General features: G+C 41.2%; 1 protein-coding gene across 1 annotated transcript in view; it reads left to right on the top strand.

Annotated features, from left to right (window-relative positions):
• Positions 1–18624, top strand: part of DNAH9 (dynein axonemal heavy chain 9) — a 331426-nt gene that overhangs the window by 52067 nt on the left and 260735 nt on the right. The window contains exons 15-17 of the mRNA XM_077892621.1: positions 1862–1997; positions 5007–5203; positions 5314–5738. Of these exons, the coding sequence (XP_077748747.1) occupies positions 1862–1997; positions 5007–5203; positions 5314–5738 (758 nt within the window). The remainder of the gene's footprint in view (positions 1–1861; positions 1998–5006; positions 5204–5313; positions 5739–18624) is intronic.

Raw genomic sequence — 18624 nt, 5'->3', positions numbered from 1 at the left:
AGACTTCACAGTCTCCATAGTCCTGAACACTCTAGTCGCTGGGTTTTTTGTTTGTTTGTTTGTTTTGTTTTGTTTTGTTTTCTGCCCAGCAGGAAGGATGCTATCATCATGGTCCACTTCCCTGAGCTGAGGTTTGGAAAGTGCCTCCAGGTAGAAAGCTAGGTGGTTGTGAAGCTCACCATGAGGATTTCCCTTCCCTAAAGGATCACATCACTGTGCTCTTGTTCTTTAGCTGCCCCGGAAGAATTGTTCTTCTATCCAATCCTATAGTTGTGTGTAGCAGAAGGGTAGGTCTGATCTCATTGCTGTCTTGGCTACAATCAGAAACTTGACCCACTTATTCTTAGTTCACAGAAATTCCAACATTTTTGCTCCTTAGACCATCACTGATCTAAGGTGAAAAGTCAAAATATGGAGATAGCCATCTACGAGTGTGACATTAGGGGGGAGATAAAACAACGATACAGGCAGTCATAAAAACTAAATGTCTTAAAAAATAAAGAAGCAAACAGACCTACGCACTTAATAACATCCGAGAGCAACTCTATACTGTCACCATGCTATGATTTGCATGATGATAGGCTTTAAATCATTGAGAAAATCTTATATCTGCTGAGGAAACAAAGGGGTATATAATGCATTTTAGACATTTTAGAGTTTTGTCACATAAAGACAGGATCATGAGATTCTTTTTTTTTAATCTAGGGGGGGTTTATACATGGTAATGTCTGTAGAGGTAATTTATGAGTGGCCTAAAAAATTACTTCTGCAAAGTAGTTACCACTTTCTTTGAAGATATGGGATAAATGGAAAGTTGATGTCAGAAGGCTTGATAATGAAAATGGTGATGAGTAAGTGGGATGTGTGTGTGTCCATGCCATGTTACCAGATGAGGGTAGTAGGGAGGGAGGGAGAGGGGGAGGGGACACACATGTGTCCCTTTATGTGTATGTTTTCTTTTTTTCTCTTTTTAAAAATATTTTATTTTATTTATTTATTCATTAGAGACAGAGAGAGAGAGAGAGAGAGGCAGAGACATGGGCAGAGGGAGAAGCAGGCTCTCTGAAGGAGCCTGATGTAGGACTCAAATTTGGACCCCGGGATCATGCCCTGAATCAAAGGCAGGTGCTCAACCGCTGAGCCACCCAGGTGTCCCTTTTCTCTCTCTTCAGAAAGGGAAAGAAGAGGAGAGGAAGAGGGAGTGGGAAAGAAAGAATCTTAGGCAGGTTCCATGCCTAGGACAGAACCCAATGTGGGGCTCGATCTCAACCCAAAGATCATGACCTGAGCTGAAGTCAAGAGTCAGATGCTCAACCAGCTGAGTCATCCAGGGGTCCCCTAGGTATACGCATCTTCTAAGTCACTCAATATGATGGTTTTTAATAGTAAATGCCCCAAACAAAACACTCCAGCTCATTTCTAAAGACTAGCTTGGAAACACTATACTTGTTTGAACCCCGAATTTCTTACATGCCTTGAATCCTAAAGCCCTTTCCCCATAGTGTCCCTTCCTCTCTCTGCCCTAACTTCTGCCTTGATATAGCTTCTTCCACAGCACATCCATCAACACTTATAAATCACACCCTGTGGCCCATTTTTCCTGGGAAAGTGGTCTGTCACCATCCTCTTTTCTTGGGGATGGGATGAGACTCTATATTCCCTTCATGGATCAACTCTGTTCCTTTCAATCAGTGGTCATACCCATTAGACAGAATGGACTTGATATATGTGTAATAGCAAACTTTTCACAAGAATGCTTTTTTTCCCCCCACAGTGTTATTTTTATTCCCATTAATGACAATTAGACCAGGCTTTCCATATTATTAAACATGGTTTAAATCCATTCTTCTTTCTTTTGTAGGAAAACCTAGGTCTGTTTGTGGCAGACCCAACCTCTAATATCTGGAAGACTTACGTTAACTACATCGATGAGATGTTGCTGGATGGGTTTTTTCTTGCTATTGAGTGCTCCCTCAAGTACCTCCTGGAAAACACTGGTATTTACTGGCTTATGGATGTGCATTATCCCTGAGAAGATAATAATACCACCTGTTGAATAACAGTGGAGTGTGACCAAGTGCCTAGTGACTTTTCCCAAAATGTTGTGGATATTTTATGAATTGTATGTAGTAAAATAGCCAAGGTGTTGAGTTTCTAAATTGTTCCCAGAGGAAAGATGTCTCTCTGTCTAAAACTCAGGTGGTACGCCAGGCTCTAAGATAGTGAGGCCCATAGCAACAGCAAAAACATAAATGCCAATTTAATCTAAATAAAGTTTCAGTAAAGAGGATGAAGCCCAGTTAGTAATGGCGGCTTCATCCAGACTTGGTTCATGGCAATGAGAGGGGGACATTCTGTGCCTTCAAGCCTAATGTTCTCTATTTCTAAAGCCTTTTGAGAACACAGGGAGGTTGTAGTCGCCAGGTTAACAGAAGTTTTTCTGTGTGGAAAAAAGAGTCAGGCAAGCTGTGGATGAGGTCACTGTCACAAGGAACAGGAATGCTAAGAAGGTCATGGGCATTCTCTGGAGCTGTTTAAAAAAATAGCTTTAAATTGTGCTGGATAAACCGAGTTGAGGTACACAGGGCCGACCTTGGCTAGTAAGTGATGGGATGGAAAGAACAGAAGGGTTCAGGCAAAATTTGAATTAAATCTTCACATTCTGGTAGATTCTGAGGAGTTTAGTAAGCATTGCATTGAAGAATTCATCAAAATGGAAAGGCAGGGTGAATAGTTGGAAGCCAGAGGTTGAAGGTGGGGATGAGACTTTAAGACGTCAAGTCCAACCTGAGAGAAGAAAGAAAATCCAGTGGTAAAATGGGTAGGTCAAGATCCATGTCCAGATACCCAGCCCCAATAAGAGGCTATGTGCAGGCGCCTGGGCTGAGAATAGAGGGAAGCAAGGCTCAGTGCTGGGTGTAGTGAAAGTGGGCAAACCCCACGTGGTCTCGGTAGATGGGGTCACTGAGATCAGAGGCATGGTCTTTGTTTTCAAGGTTGAAGGGTGCTCCAAATCAAGGAGATTAGGCAGCAGGAAACAGGCTCAGGGGTAGTTGGTGTGGTGGGGATCACATTCTAGAGCCTGGATTCAAGTAGCCAGTGGGGCAGGAAGATTGGAGAACTGGCTCCTAGGGAGCAGTGCCAACAGTGTCCACCTTGGAGAACCAACCAAACCTCCTCGAGGGTAGGAGGTTCAGGGGGCCTCAGACCTCTCTAGAAGATCCAGGACGATGCCCCAGCACACTTGGCTTGGGCTGAACTCACTGTCACCTCTCAGAATGCAAACCCTGCCCAGGGTAGATGCTACCCCCTCTAGCAGAATTGCTCTTCCCCCTCTTAACTCCCAAGGTGACCGACTTGACCCAGGTGGTGGAACCACCAAGATAATCTGGTTTGTGTGGTAATGATGACGTCATTGCCTCGAACATAGGGATTAGGTTCCCACGGGAGCACAGGGAACAGAAATCTCACATAGTCCGAATGGTCTCATGAGTCTTCTATATCCTATAAACTGTATGCAACCCGATCTATTAAATGATCAGTATCTCATACAGAGAGTAATGCAGAATATAGCAGGAGCACATATGCAAAGCCTAATATTATAGGTGGTTTAAAAAACTATTCTATGAGAGTAGTGTAGTTTCTGTTCATTCCCTTAAGTTAAATATGCACTTAATCACACATCTTAATCTAGTAATGCAGATTTATCATTCCCACAATTTTGAAGGCAAGGCTCTCGTCTTACATATCTTTGAGGATCCCACAGTTATTTCGGTTTGGGGTGAATGACGAAGCTACGGTAACCAAAACTCCATCAATAATGTGGCTTACATGACAAAGAGATCTAGCTCCTAAGTTCTAGGCTAAGGAGAGTGCTTCAGGTTAGTGGACAGGTTCCCACCATGCTGTGGTTCCACCACATTCTAGGGCCTTGTCTTCATTTCTGTGGTTGAGTTGGGTCCCACCAACACATCCAGGCTCTCATCCGTGAGCAGGGGAAAAAGAGCGAGCATACAGATGGGTCCCCTGCTGTCTCAAGGGCCACAGCCCAGAAGTGACAGCCATCACTATTCTCCATGTTCCACTGGTGAGCCAGTCCTCTTGCCTACCTAACCAAGAGCAGGGCTGGGAAAGGCAGCCACATGGCCACTCTTACCGCAGCCTCTAGGGAGGAACAAGGGTAACGGATTCGAATGGGTTTCCACCACCCACAGCATCCAGCACATCACGGTCTCCCAAATATTGCCATAGTCAAGGAGACCTATGAAGATAAGTGGTTATTAATAAAAGTTTAAGCACCAATCTTGTACTTGCAACATCTTGCTCCCTGTTATATTTTGATTTAAATTCAGCGAGGCAAGTTAGTCTAGCAAGTAATCAGGGATCTGTTAATTATTTATACAGTTTTTAATTTTTTATCACTATAGAGCTACAGAATTAAAAGACGTTCTGTCTTCCTGGAAGATCAGAACGGGCAGGATGGTAACTTGTTTTTGTTTTTCCTGCCAACGCCAACTACTGACAAGGGCGCCACAGCTCGCCTAGTGGCTACCAGTGGAATTGCAGGCGTTGTGTCTCAGGAGAAATTAGCTGTTTCTAAGAAATTAGCTTGGCAAAATCAACCTGTTCTCAACCAGAGGCCATACTGCGCCCCCCTTCGCTCCCCTGACCCAGGCATTTGGGAATGTGGAAGGGGACTGGCTTGGGCTGAGCAGTCCCTGGGATGTGTTCTCCGAGGACAGGAGGGTAAATGTCCTGCAATGCCCAGGACAGGCCTGCGCAAGAATTGGCCTATTCGAAATGTCAGTGGCTCCCCTGTTGATAAACACTGAGAGACCGTTACCCTCACCTTTTCTGGGGGTTAGCAAATTTTGTATTTCTATTTTCCTATGCCCAAAAAGCTTATAGCAGGGAAAGAAGTGTTCTGAGGGCCTTCAAAATGGGTACTGCCCTTTGCCCATTTTAACCATTCTTTGTTTTGTGTGTATGCGTCCCTTGTTCTTCAGAATGCAGGACAGGACTCACTCCGATATTTGAAGCACACCTGAGCTTAGCCATACCAGAATTAGTTTTCTCTCCCTCCCTGGAGTATGGAGTGAAGGGTGGCTTCTATGACGCTATTGAGGGGCTTATTACTAGCATTTTTGGAGTATCGTCTTTGATGCCACGGCTCTCCCCACACACTGGCTCGCCCCACTACCAGGTACTGAGTGTATTCAACTGCCCTGCCTCCCAGCCCAATCTGCAAACTTATTGCCGAGTGCGGATGTAACCTGTGTGTTGTCTTGCTCCGCCCCCCCCCCCCCCCACCAGGCTGACATAGAGGGCATGGCCCACTTGGCGAGCATGAGGACCAAGCTTCTGGACAGGGTTCAGGGTATGATGGCCCTCTGCTGTGGCTATCGGGACACCTTCAGCCAATATTCCTACCTCTATGTGGAGGACCGGAAGGAGATTCTGAGCCAGTTTCTGTTGTATGGGCATGTCCTCACCCCCGAGGAGATGGAAGCCCATGCAGAAGATGGCATCCCAGAGAATCCTCCTCTCCTCCATCAGTTTAAAGCACAGATTGACTCCTATGAAAAGCTCTATGAAGAAGTGTGTAGACTGGAGCCCATCAAAACGTTTGATAGCTGGATGAAAATTGATGTCCGGCCTCTTAAAGCATCTCTGCTAAATATAATTAAGAGGTGGAGCCTCATGTTCAAACAGCATCTTGTTGACTATGTCACTGACAGGTAATAGTGTTGTTCTAGTTTCTTCCAGCATCCCAAGTAGTTGCGGGGGGTGGGGGGGGCACCATGTTTTTCATCCCTTTCATATTCTTCCCCAAGGGGTTCAGTGGTTGAATTAAAAATTAAAACAGCTGGCTGAGGTTCCAGGCCCTTAGACACAGTGATAACTTTAGTCCTGCCCTTCCCTCGGTTTACCAGACATGGCCTCTTTTTGTTTTATTTTCCATTTGGTGCCCAGGGTGTGAAAAGCACTCAGTAAGTGGTAAATAACGTTCTATGCAATAATGGCAGATCTGAGCTCCCTTTGCAACCCTGGCTGTGAAATCTCTTTAAGCCTGGGAAGCGAAGGGGGTCTAATGGACCTCTTAGATTTTATTTCTGCCACTTGCTCCTTGTCTCAGATTATCCAGCTGTGCAATGTGGAAGTCACTAAATCCTCACACTCCCAGTGCCTGTCTCTGCCACTCTAGCTATGGACAGACTGGATCTGCAATGGTCTGTTCCCCTGTGTACCTTGACTATCCAGTGCCAGGCTCTCCCATCCAGAGCATTGGTCTCTGGGTAAATAGGTGGATGTATGGTCCCCCAGTCACTTCCCCTTTGCCTGTCCCCACAGATCTGCCACTGTCAGAGTCTCAACTACAGGGGCGCCTGAGTGGCTCAATTGGTTGAGCATCTGCCTTCAGCTCAGGTCATGATCCCAGGGTCCTGAGAAAGAGCCCTGCATTAGGCTCCCTTCTCCACAGGGGGCCTGTTTCTCCCTCTCCTGCTCCGCCTGCTTGTGCTCTCTCTTTATGTCAAATAAATAAAATCTTAAAAAAAAAAAATCTCAACTACCACCTCCACCCAGAAGTCACGATCCCTCTATACAGCCATAAGCTTTTGGTGTGTCAGCTGTGGGCACAGGGGAGCCAACCTGACCCCTTCCTTGAGTTTGGGGGGTAGTCTTACTTAATGCTACAGCTGCCTTGCTCAGTGATCTAGTACTAGGAGCAGAAAGGAAATGGCCCCCATCAAGGATGTGTTTATCTGCAGATGAATTCCAAGATACTTGGTAAGAGTGTGATGGTCCTCCACTCTAGGAAACTCCAGGCAAGTGTTGTGGGATATTTTAAAGGGATTTGCCAGGTGTTCTTTAAGAAGGGGCCAATTTTCCACATTCACAAAAACTTTGGTTCACTGAGGACCTGAGAAGCAATGAAGGGAAGTACTGGTTGGAGGCAGGGCAGAAACAGAGATGTCTCTGAATGTAGCTGCTCCATGGTCCCTCTCCATCGGCAAGTCTGCCATCCAAGGACACAGAGACATGTTTCAAAATGTCAGTCTTACTATTATTTACGTGTGATATGGCCAACTGAGAGACTTGATGGAAAATGACTGCCATTGGAAAGGTATTTGGTTATAATCATAGATTCTAAGACAATGAGACACATTGTGTGCCACACGGGGAGGCAGTAGGGGTCAAACAGGCAGAAGGAATGATGAGAAAAACGAGGGCAAGAACCTTTATTGTGGTTTCCATGGAACAGAATAGTTAAGAGAGGGTCAGCAGGATTAGGATTGGCTCTTTTGAATGATTCTAACAGGCTCTGGGGCCAGGGGGACTATCTCTAGTTTTTTGGTTTGTGGCCCTGGAGTGATTAGAGCAAATGAATAGTGGTCTGTGGAGTGTGGGAGCCAGATGGAGGAGGTGTTGGAGACAGGAATTCTGGCTTGATTGGTTTGCATATGAAAAGCATGCGCAAAGACAAGTCACTTACCACCTTTAGGAACTGGTCAGCCAGCCATGGGAGAGGAGGCAGTCCCTCCAGGGTGGGTAAGACCCCAAAGGCCAGCATCAGAGTACATGGTTGATTCAAGATGTAGTGATGACAGCGACCAGGTGCCTCTTACCAGGCACAGCTTCGTAAGATCCTCGCAGGCCGGCGAAACAGCATAAACGTGCAGAATTCTCATCCTTTGACCCCATTTCCTTATCCCTGAAGGGAGACAATGACCGGGTTCCTCTAAGGTGCCTTCCAATCACATCAGGTTAGTGGTATCTCACTGTGGTCCATATTTGGTATTCCTCTGATCATGAATAAAGTGGCTCCTCTTTTTATGTTTCTGGTGACTTTGTGTTTCTTCTGTGCCCTTACAGAGCTCTTGCCCACTTTTTATCAGATTTTATTTTTTCCTTTGTGATATTTAGAATTTTTTTTTTGATATTTGATATATACTCAGTCTAATCCTGTGCTAGTTGTATATATTGCAGATACAGCCTCCCATTGTGTGGCCTTTCCACCGCATTTACGCTATGTTTGCACATCACGTAGCCAAATGTGTTCATCTTTTTCTTTTTCCCTTATGTTGCATTCTTTTGTCTTAAAAAAATCCCTTTCTGCCTTGAGGTCCTAATGATGTTCTCCTATACCCTCTCCTAAAAGGTTTATAGTTGTATCTTTCTCATTATGTAGCCATTTGTTTGCCACTGCGTTGTATGACAAAGTCCTAGTTATCTGGTCATAAATCCCGATATCTGGCAGGTAAAGTCCTCGCCTTGTTCATTGTCATTAAGACTGCCTCCACAATTCTTGGCCCTTGTTATTTTACATAAATTTAAAAATCCATTTGTAGGAGAAAAACATGTGTTGGGATTTTTATTATATTGCAATGACTATAGCTCAATTTGAGGACAGTGGTCATCCTGATCACTGAGTGTACCTTCCCATGAACAGGTCATCTTTCCATTTCTCTATGCACTTTATTTATTTACTTTTTTTTAAAAGATTTATTTATTTATTTACGATAGAGAGAGAGAGAGAGGCAGAGACACAGGCAGAGGGAGAAGCAGGCTCCATGCCCGGAGCCCGACGTGGGACTCGATCCCAGGACTCCAGCATTGCGCCCTGGGCCAAAGGCAGGCACTAAACCGCTGAGCCACCCAGGATCCCTTCTCTATGCACTTTAATGTCTTTCGATGAAATTTTGTCATCATTACCTTTAAAATAATTCTTGTGTCTTTACGATTTATTCTGAGGTATTTCAATTTTAGGCTTCTAGCATAAACTATATTTTAAAATTGTATTTTCTGTGGAATGGAATTGATTTCTGTTTATTGATTTTGTATCAAGCATCTCTGCTAAATTAACTTATTAATTGCAATAATTTATCTGTGCACTCTTGTATTTGCTATTACATAGTCATCATCTTCAAATTTATAATAGTTTTATTTCTTCCTTCTGAGTGTTGTTGATAGGTTTTTTTTTTTAAATGCATTTTATCACTATTTTTTTCTTGCTACATTGGCTAGGTCTTGCAATTTAATGTTGGATAAAGTGGTAAAAACAGGTGCTCTTATCCTGTCTGATCTTAAAGGGGATATTACAACATTTTACCACTAAGCATATTTGTTGTTGTGAGTTTTTTAAAAAAGATTTTAAATATTTACTAGAGAGAGAGAGAGCAGGAGAAGGAGCAGAAGGAGAGGGACAAGCAGACTCCATGCTAAGCATGGAGCCTGATGTAGGGCTTGACCCCATGACCCTGAAATCATGACCTGAGCCAAAACCAAGAGTCTCAGAAGCTTAACTGTTGAGGCACCCAGGCGCCCCCCGTTGCCATGAGTTTTTATGGTTTCTATATATGCAATTAAACAGGTTCCCTTCTTTTTTTTAAGTTTATTTATTTACTTTTTGTAATCTCTACACCCAAGGTGGAGCTTGAACTCACAACCCACCTGAGATCAAGAGTCACATGATCTTCCAACTGAGCCAGTCAGGGGCCCCTCAAGAAATTCCTTTCTATTCCTAGTTTGTTACGGGGATGTAGCAAACAGATAAAGCATTTTATGAAGGACTTTTTCTAACTCTGCTAAGATAATTCTCATTTTTTTGCATCGAAATTAAGTTAGTATACTGGTTATTAAGTTAATATACTGGTGAATATACTGGTTTCTAATATTAAGCCAACTGAGTGTTACTGAGAAAAGCCCAACAAAGTATTATCTTTTCCAATATATCCACTGATTAATTTTGTTTGCAAATACATTGTTTATTGCTGATGTATCTCTCTTTGCAACTGAGATTGGCCTTCACTTTTCTTTTGTCATACTTTCTCTGATCTTGCTCTGTGGTTTTGCTAGTTTCATAAAATGAGTTAGGAAGTAATCCTTCCTGTTTATTCTCTGGAAGAGTTAGGGTAAGATTGGAATTCTCTGATCCTTGAAGATTTGATTTAAATCTCCTATTGAACATCTGGGCTTGGTATTTTCTTTCTGATGAGATTTTTACCTATAATTTCTCTAATGGTTGTAGAGTTATTAAGATTTTCTATTCCTTATTAAGTCATAGTTGTCTGGGAACATATCCACTTCATGTAATTCTTTATTGTCATAAAATTCATAATATTATCTGTTTACTCTCCTCAGAATCTATGATTATGTTGCTCTTCTCATTTCTATTCATTTCTATTTGTGCTTTCTATGATTAATCTTGCCGGGATTTACGAAGAGCCATCTTATAAATCCATTGATCCTCTTTATTATAATTTAATTTCTGTTTCAATAGTTTATTCTTTTATGTTTATTATGTCCATCTGTTTCCTTAGATTTATTTTTTCTTCTTGGCTAAGTTAAGATTGATACTTTGCTTATTTACTTTGAGCCATCTTTGTTAATGTAACAATTAAATTTATGAGTTCCCTTCTCAGTACAGTTTTACCTATATCTCACAGGTCTTAGCATGTGATATTTCCATTATAATTTAGTTCTAGGGATCCCTGGGTGGCGCAGCGGTTTGGCGCCTGCCTTTGGCCCAGGGCGCAATCCTGGAGACCTGGGATCGAATCCCACATCGGGCTCCTGGTGCATGGAGCCTGCTTCTCCCTCTGCCTATGTCTCTGCCTCTCTCTCTTTCTCTCTTTGTGACTATCATAAATAAATAAAAATTTTAAAAAATTATAATTTAGTTCTAAGTATTTTTAATACCCATGATGATGTGTTTATATGTATTTAATATTTCCAAACATTGGATTCTTCTAGTGATATTTTTTAAGTTTTTTTTCTTAAAGATTTTATTTATTTATTTATTTGACAGCTAGATAGCACAAGTAGGGAGAGTGGCAGGAAGAGGGAGAGGGAGAAGCAGACTCACCACCAAGCAGGGAGACTGACTCAGGGCTTGATCCCAGAATCCCAAGATCATGACCTGAGCAGAAGGCAGATGCTTAACTGACTGAACCCCTCAGGAGCCTGCTTTTAAAAGGTTTTAATTTTAATTCCTGTACAGTTAACATACAGTGTTAGTTTCAGATGTACAATATAGTGATTTGACAATTCTATGCCTTAGTGCTCATCATGACAAATGCTCTACTTAATCCCCATCACCGATCTCACCCATTCCCCCACCCACCATTTTCCCTCTGGTGACCATCAGTTTGTCCTCTCTAGTTAAGAGTCAGTTTCTTGGTTTGTCTGTTTGTTTTCCTTACTTTGTTTGTTTTGTTTCTTAAATTTCACATATGAATGAAATCATCTAGTATTTGTCTTTCTCTGACCTATTTGGGCATTATACTACCTAGCTCTATCCATGTTGTTGCAAATGGCAAGATTTCATTATTTTTTATGGCTAAGTAATATTCCATTATATACATATACCAACCACATCTTCTTTATCCATTCATCTATCAGTGGACATTTAGGCTACTTCCATAGTTTGGCTATTGTAAATAATGCTGTCATAAACATATAGGTGCATATATTCTTTTAAATTAGTATTTCTTATTTTGGGGGTCAATACCCAGTAGTGTGATTGCTGGGTCACAGGATAGTTCTACTTTTAAGTTTTTGAGGATCCTCCATACTGTTTTCCACAGTGGCTGCACCAGTTTGCATTCTCACCAACACTGCAAGTGCATTCCCCTTTCTCCACATCCTTGTCAGCACTGTTGTTGTTTGTGTTGTTGATTTTAGCCATTTTGACTGGTGTAAAGTGGAATCTCATTATGGTTTTGATTTGTATTTCCCTGACGATGAGTGATGTTAAGCATCTTTTCATGTATCTCTTGGCCATTTGGCTGTCTTCTCTGGAGAAATGTCTGTTCATGTCTTCTGCCCATTTTTTTTTTAAGATTTTATTTATTTATTCACAAGAGACACAGAGAGAGAGAGAGAGAGAAAGAGGCAGAGACACAGGCAGAGGGAGAAGCAGGCTCCATGTAGGGAGCCTGACATGGGACTCGATCCCGTGTCTCCAGGATCAGGCCCTGGGCTGAAGGCGGCGCTAAACTGCTGAGCCACCCGGGCTGCCCCTTCTGCCCATTTTTAATTGGATTATTTGTTTCTAGGGTGTTGAGTTGTACAACTTCTTTATATATTTTGGATACTAACCCTTTATCACATATATCCTTTGCAAATATTTTCTTCCATTCTGTAGGTTGTCTTTTAGTTTTGTTGATTGTTTCCTTTACTCTGCAGAAGCTTTTTATTTTGATATAGTCCCAATAGTTTTTTTTCTTTTGTTTTCCTTGCCTCAGAAGACATAGCTAGAAAATGTTGCTAAAGCTGATATCAGAGAAATTACTGCTTGTGTTCTCTTCTAGGACTTTTATAGTTTCAGGTCTCACATTTAGAGCTTTAATCCATTTTGAGTTTATTTTTGTGTATGGTGTAAGAAAGTGGTCCAGTTTCCCCAACATCATTTGTTGAACATTTTCCTATTGCATATTCTTGACTCTTTTGTCAAAAATTGACCATATAATCTTGAGTTTGTTTCTGGACTTTCTATCCTGTTCCATTGATGTATGTGTCTGTTTTTGTGCCAGTACCATACTGTTTTGAGTACTACAGCTTTATAGGTTATTTTGAAATCTGGGATTCTGATACCTCCAGCTTTTGTTTTTCTTTTTCAAGATTATTTTGGCTATTCAGGCTCTTTTGTGGTTCCATACAAATTTTGGAATTATTTGTTCCAATTCTTTGAAAAATGCTGTTGGTATTTTGATAGGGATTGCATTAAATCTGTAGATTGCTTTGGGTACCATGGGCATCTTAACAATACTGTTCTTCCAGTTTTTGATCATGTAATATCTATTTGTCTATGTCTATTTCTATTGCTTCATTATTTGTAGAAATGCAGTGGATTTCTGTACATTCATTTTGTAACCTACAGCCTTATGGAATTTGCTGTATCAGTTCTAGTAGTTTTTTGGTGGCGAGTTTACAATTTTCTATAGCTAGTATCATGTCAGATGCAAATAGTGAAAGTTTTACTTCTTCCTTACCATTTGGATGCCTTTTATTTAATTATTCTCATGATTGCTGTGGCTAGGACTTCCAGTGCTGTGTTGAATAAAAGTGGTGAGAGTGGACATCTTTGTCTTTTTCCTGACCTTAGGGGAAAAGCTCTCAGTGTTTCCCCATTAAATATGAGGTTTGCTGTGGGTTTTCATATATGGCCTTTATTATGCTGAGAGATATTCTCTCTAAACATACTTTGTTGAGTGTTTTTATCATGAATGGATATTGCACTTTGTTAAATGCTTTTTCTTCAACTGTTGAAGGTTCTTATCCTTTCTCTCATTTTTTAAAAAAGATTTATTTATTTATTTATTTGAGAGATGGAGAGAGAGACAGAGAGACAGAGAGACCGACCAAGTGCATGCATGGGGGAATGGGGTGGGTAGTGGGGGAGAGGAAAAGAGAGAATCTCAAGCAGACTTCCCACTGAGCATGGAGCCCGATGCAGGGCTCAGTCTCGCAACTCTGAGATCACAACCTGAGCGGAAACCAAGAGTCAGATGCTTAATTGACTGTGCCACCCAGGTTCCCCTTATCCTTTCTCTTATTAATGTAATGTATCACACTGATTGATTTACAATTATTGAACCATGCTTGCATCCTGGGAATAAATCCTGCTTGATCATGGTGAGTTATTTTCTTTTAATGTATTGTTGAATTTGGTTTAAAAGCATTTTGTTGAGGATTTTTGCATCTAAGTTCATCAGAGACATTGGCCTTTACTTCCCTTTTTTTGTGGTGTCTTTAATCTGATTTTGGTATTAGGGTAATGCAGGTCTCATAGATGAATTTGGTACTCTTTCTTCTATTTTTTGGAATAGTTTGAGAATAGGTATTCATGCTTCTTTAAGCATTTGGTAGAATTTACCTGTGAAGCCATCTGGTCCAGGACTTTTGTTTGTTGGAAGTTTTTTGATTACTGATTCAATTTCATTGCTGGTAATTGGTCTGTTCAAATTTTCTATTCTTGTTTCAGTTTTCGTAGGTTACATGTTTCTAGGAACTTATCCATTTCTTCTAGGTTGTACAATTTCTTGGCATATAGTTTTTCATAATATTCTCTTATAATTGTTCATAATTCTGTGGTGTCCATTGTTATTTCTCCTCTTTCATTTCTGATTTTGCTTATTTGAGTTCTCTCTTTCTCTTTGATGAGTGGCTAAAGGTTCATCAATTTTAAAAAAATCAGGTCTTAGTTTCATTGATCTGTTCTATTGTGTGTGTTTTTTAAGTTTCCATTTATTTCTTCTCTAATCTTTACTATTTCCTTCTTTCTACTGTTTTGGGGTTTTGTTTGTTCTTTTTCTAGCTCCTTTTGGTATAGGGTGGTTTGAGTTTTGCCTTGCTTCTCATAGTATTGCCATAAACTTCCCTCTTAGGACAGCTTGTGCTATATCCCAAAGATTTGGAACATTGTGTTTTCATTTTTGTTTATCTCCATGGGTTTTTGGATTTCCTCTTTGATTTCTTGGTTGACTCTTTCATTGCTTAGTAGCATGTTACTTAACCTCCATGTATTTATGCCCTTTCCAGATTTTTTTTCTTGTGGTAGATTTCTAATTTCATAGTATTGTGGTCAGAAAAGATATGTGGAATGACTTTGATTTTGAATTTGTTTAGACTTGTTTTGTTCCCTAATATGTGATCTGTTCTGAAGAATGTTCCAAGTGCACTTGAAAAGAACATGTATTCTGTTTTAGGATAAAATGTTCTGACTCTATCTGTTGAATCCACCTGATCCAATGTGTCTTTCAAAGTCACTGTTTTCTTGTTTATGCTCTGTTTGGATGATCTATCTGTTGTTATAAGTGGGATGTTAAAGGTCCCTGTTATTATTATTATTTGACTATAGCTAATTTACTTTATGTTTGTTATTAACTGCTTTAAGTATTTGGGTGCTCCCATGTTGGCTGCATAGTGTTTACAACTGTTAAATCTTCTTGTTGGATTGTCTCCTGAATGATTATCTAATGTCCTTCTTTGTCTTTTGTTATAGTCTTTGTTTCAAAATCTATTTTGTACAATATAAGTATTCCTACCCCAGCTTTCTTTTTTTTATTTTTTTAATAATAAATTTATTTTTTATTGGTGTTCAATTTACCAACGTACAGAATAACACCCAGTGCTCATCCCGTCAAGTGCCCCCCTCAGTGCCCGTCACCCATTCACCCTCACCGCCCGCCCTCCTCCCCTTCCATCACCCCTTGTTCGTTTCCCAGAGTTAGGAGTCTTTATGTTCTGTCTCCTTTTCTGATATTTCCCAAACATTTCTTCTCCCTTTCCTTATATTCCCTTACACTGTTATTTATATTCCCCAAATGAATGAGAACATACAATGTTTGTCCTTCTCCGATTGACTTACTTCACTCAGCATAATACCTTCCAGTTCCATCCACGTTGAAGCAAATGGTGGGTATTTGTCGTTTCTAATGGCTGAGTAATATTCCATTGTATACATAAACCACATCTTCTTTATCCATTCATCTTTTGATGGACACCGAGGCTCCTTCCACAGTTTGGCTATTGTGGACATTGCTGCTATAAACATCGGGGTGCAGGTGTCCCGGCATTTCATTGCATCTGAATCTTTGGGGTGCAATTGCTGGGTCAGTGCAATTGCTGGGTCAGTGCAATTGCTGGGTCGTAGGGCAGGTCTATTTTTAACTCTTTGAGGAACCTCCACACAGTTTTCCAGAGTGGCTGCACCAGTTCACATTCCCACCAACAGTGTAAGAGGGTTCCCTTTTCTCCACATCCTCTCCAACATTTGTTGTTTCCTGCCTTGTTAATTTTCCCCATTCTCACTGGTGTGAGGTGGTATCTCATTGTGGTTTTGATTTGTATTTCCCTGATGGCAAGTGATGCAGAGCATTTTCTCATGTGCATGTTGGCCCTGTCTATGTCTTCCTCTGTGAGATTTCTGTTCGTGTCTTTTGCCCATTTCATGATTGGATTGTTTGTTTCTTTGGTGTTGAGTTTAAGAAGTTCTTTATAGATCTTGGAAACTAGCCCTTTATCTGCTACCCCAGCTTTCTTTTCACATCCCTTTGCATGATAAATGCTTCTCCATTCCTTTGTTTTCAGGCTGCATGGGCCTTTAGGTCTGAAATGAGTCTGTTGTAGGCAGCATAGAGATGGATCTTGTTTTCGTTTTTTGTTTTTGTTTTTTTAATCCTTTCCATCACCCCATGCCCTTTGATTGGAGCATTTAGTCCATTGACATTGAAAGTAATTATTGATATGTATGTATTTGTTGCCATTTTGTTACTTGTTTTATGGATGTTTTTGTAGTGCTTCTCTGTTTCTTCTCTCATGACAAGTGGGCTTTTTATAATGATATACTTGGATTCCTTTCTCTTCATTTTTTTGCATATTTATTACTGGTTTTTATTTGTGGTTACCATTAGGTTTGTATATAACATCTTCTACATATGGCACTCTATATTAAGTTGATGGCCACTTATTTTTGAACCTAATCTTTATTCCTCTTCCCTCCACATTTTAGGTATATGGTGTCATACTTTACATCCTTTTATTTTGTGAGTCCCTTGACTGTTTTTTTACAGATATGCTTACTTTTACTGTGTTTGTGCTTCCTTCTTTCTTTAGTCTTTCTTATGATCTTTCCTTTCCACTCAGAGTCCCCTTTAACTTTTCTTATAGGGCAGGTTTAGTGGTCATAATTTCCTTTAATGCTTGTTTGTTTGAGAAACTCTGTCTCCCCTTTTATTCTGAATGGAAGCCTTGCTGGATTCTTGGCTGCAGATTTTTTCCTTTCAGCGTTTGAATGTATCTTTCTACTCCCTTCTGGCCTACAAAGTTTCTTCTTAAAAATCAACTCATAGCCTTATGAGGTTTCCCTGTATGTAACTTCCTTCTTTTCTCTTGCTGCTTTTAAAATTCTTTCTTTATCACTACTTTCTGCCATCTCAATTTCCATGTGTCTTGGTGTGAACTTCCTTGGGTTGATTTTATTGGGGAATCTCTGTGCCTCCTGGATCTGAATTTTTGTTTCCTTCTCTAGATTCAGGAAGTTTTCAGCTATTAAATCTTCAAATAAATTTTCTATCCCTTTTCTTTGTCTTCTCCTTCTAAGGTCCCTGTAATGCACATGTTATTACACTTGATGTTGTCACTAAGTTCCCTAAGCCTATTCTCTTTTTATGTATTTTTTTTTTCCTATCACCTGCTCAACTTGATGACTTTCCATTCCTCTGTCCTGTAGGTTGCTGTTTTATTCTTCTGCTTCATCTAGTCTGCTGTTTATTCAATATAGTATATTTTTAACTTCATTTATTGCATTCCTCATCTCTGATTGGTTCTTTTTTATCTCATTGTTAAGGGTCTTTCTGATGTCTTCTGCTCTTTTCTCAAGTCCACTGAGTACCTTTGTGATCATTTAAATTCCCTATCAGGCATATTACTTATCTCAGGTTCACTTAGGTCTTTTGCTGTGGTTTTGTCCTGTTCTTTCATTTGGGACATATTTCTCTGTCTCTTCATCTTATCTAATGATCTGTGTTTCTCTGTGTTAGGGCAGATAGCTATGTCTCCAGCACTTGAAAATAGTGGCCTTATGGGGAAGAGGTCCTGTAGTGCCCTGTAGTGTGCAGTGTCCTCTGTTCACCAGAACATGATGCTTCAGGGTGTCTCCTATGTGTGATGTATGTGCCTGGCTATTGTGGCTGAGCTGCTTTTTCCTTCAGTCCATTCATCTGCTCTGACTCTTTGCCTGTTGTGGACAGGGTTTGGTCCCTGTGGTGTCAGTGGGCCAATCTTGGGATCTCTTGGGCTTGAGTCAAGTCAGATCAGGCGTTTGCTAGAGATGCAGTAGCACCAAACTGCATTGTGCTTTCCCTGTGTTGTCCCCTGAGAATCTTATTGATGGGCAGGGCCTTCAGTCAGACCCAATGTCTTCCTCCATCCCACTGCTGGGGCCACAGTCTGACTGGTGTGTGTGGTTATCCTTCCCTCTCTGGTATGCGTGGTTATCCTTCCCTCTGGTGTGTGTGGCTATCCTTCCCTCTCTCTAGGGCAGAAGTCACTTTGGAGTGTTGCTGACCACTGTATGGGCTGCTTGCATACTGCCAGGCCTGTGGCATCACCTTGTATGGGCTCTGGGCAAGAGCATATTAGAGAGGATAGTAACCAAAGCACAGCATGGTGGTGGCAGTGCACTGGCACAACTGCGATAGCAAATTTTGCACCTTATAATTCCTCTGGGCGAGGGGCTCTGCGGTGCCGACTAAGGTGGGCTGTCCAGAGAGATGGACTGTGGGAAGCACAGCATGAGGGTGGGACAGCAGTTCTAGCAAGTTAGGTAGCAAGTCCTGCAGGTCACTATGTGTTCATGCTGGGGGTAGGGGGAGGGACGTGGCACCTGCCAGATCCTTTGTTTCTGGAGGAATCACCCAGCAATTTCTATCCCTCTAGAACATGCTCTGAGATTAGTAAATAACTCTCCCTCCTACATGCCCCAGGCACCTTTCAAAGTGCTGCTTCCCTACTGTATCTCCATGGGCTTTTTGTTGTGTTGTCTCTTTATAGGCAGATACTCCATTTCCTCTTGGCTTCCCTTCTCTCCCACAGCCAAGCCCACAGATTTTTAAAAAT

Source organism: Canis aureus, chromosome 3 (genome assembly GCF_053574225.1).
Source record: "Canis aureus isolate CA01 chromosome 3, VMU_Caureus_v.1.0, whole genome shotgun sequence".
Classification (NCBI taxonomy): Eukaryota; Metazoa; Chordata; class Mammalia; order Carnivora; family Canidae; genus Canis; species Canis aureus.
This window is presented reverse-complemented; position numbering and strand designations above follow the sequence as displayed.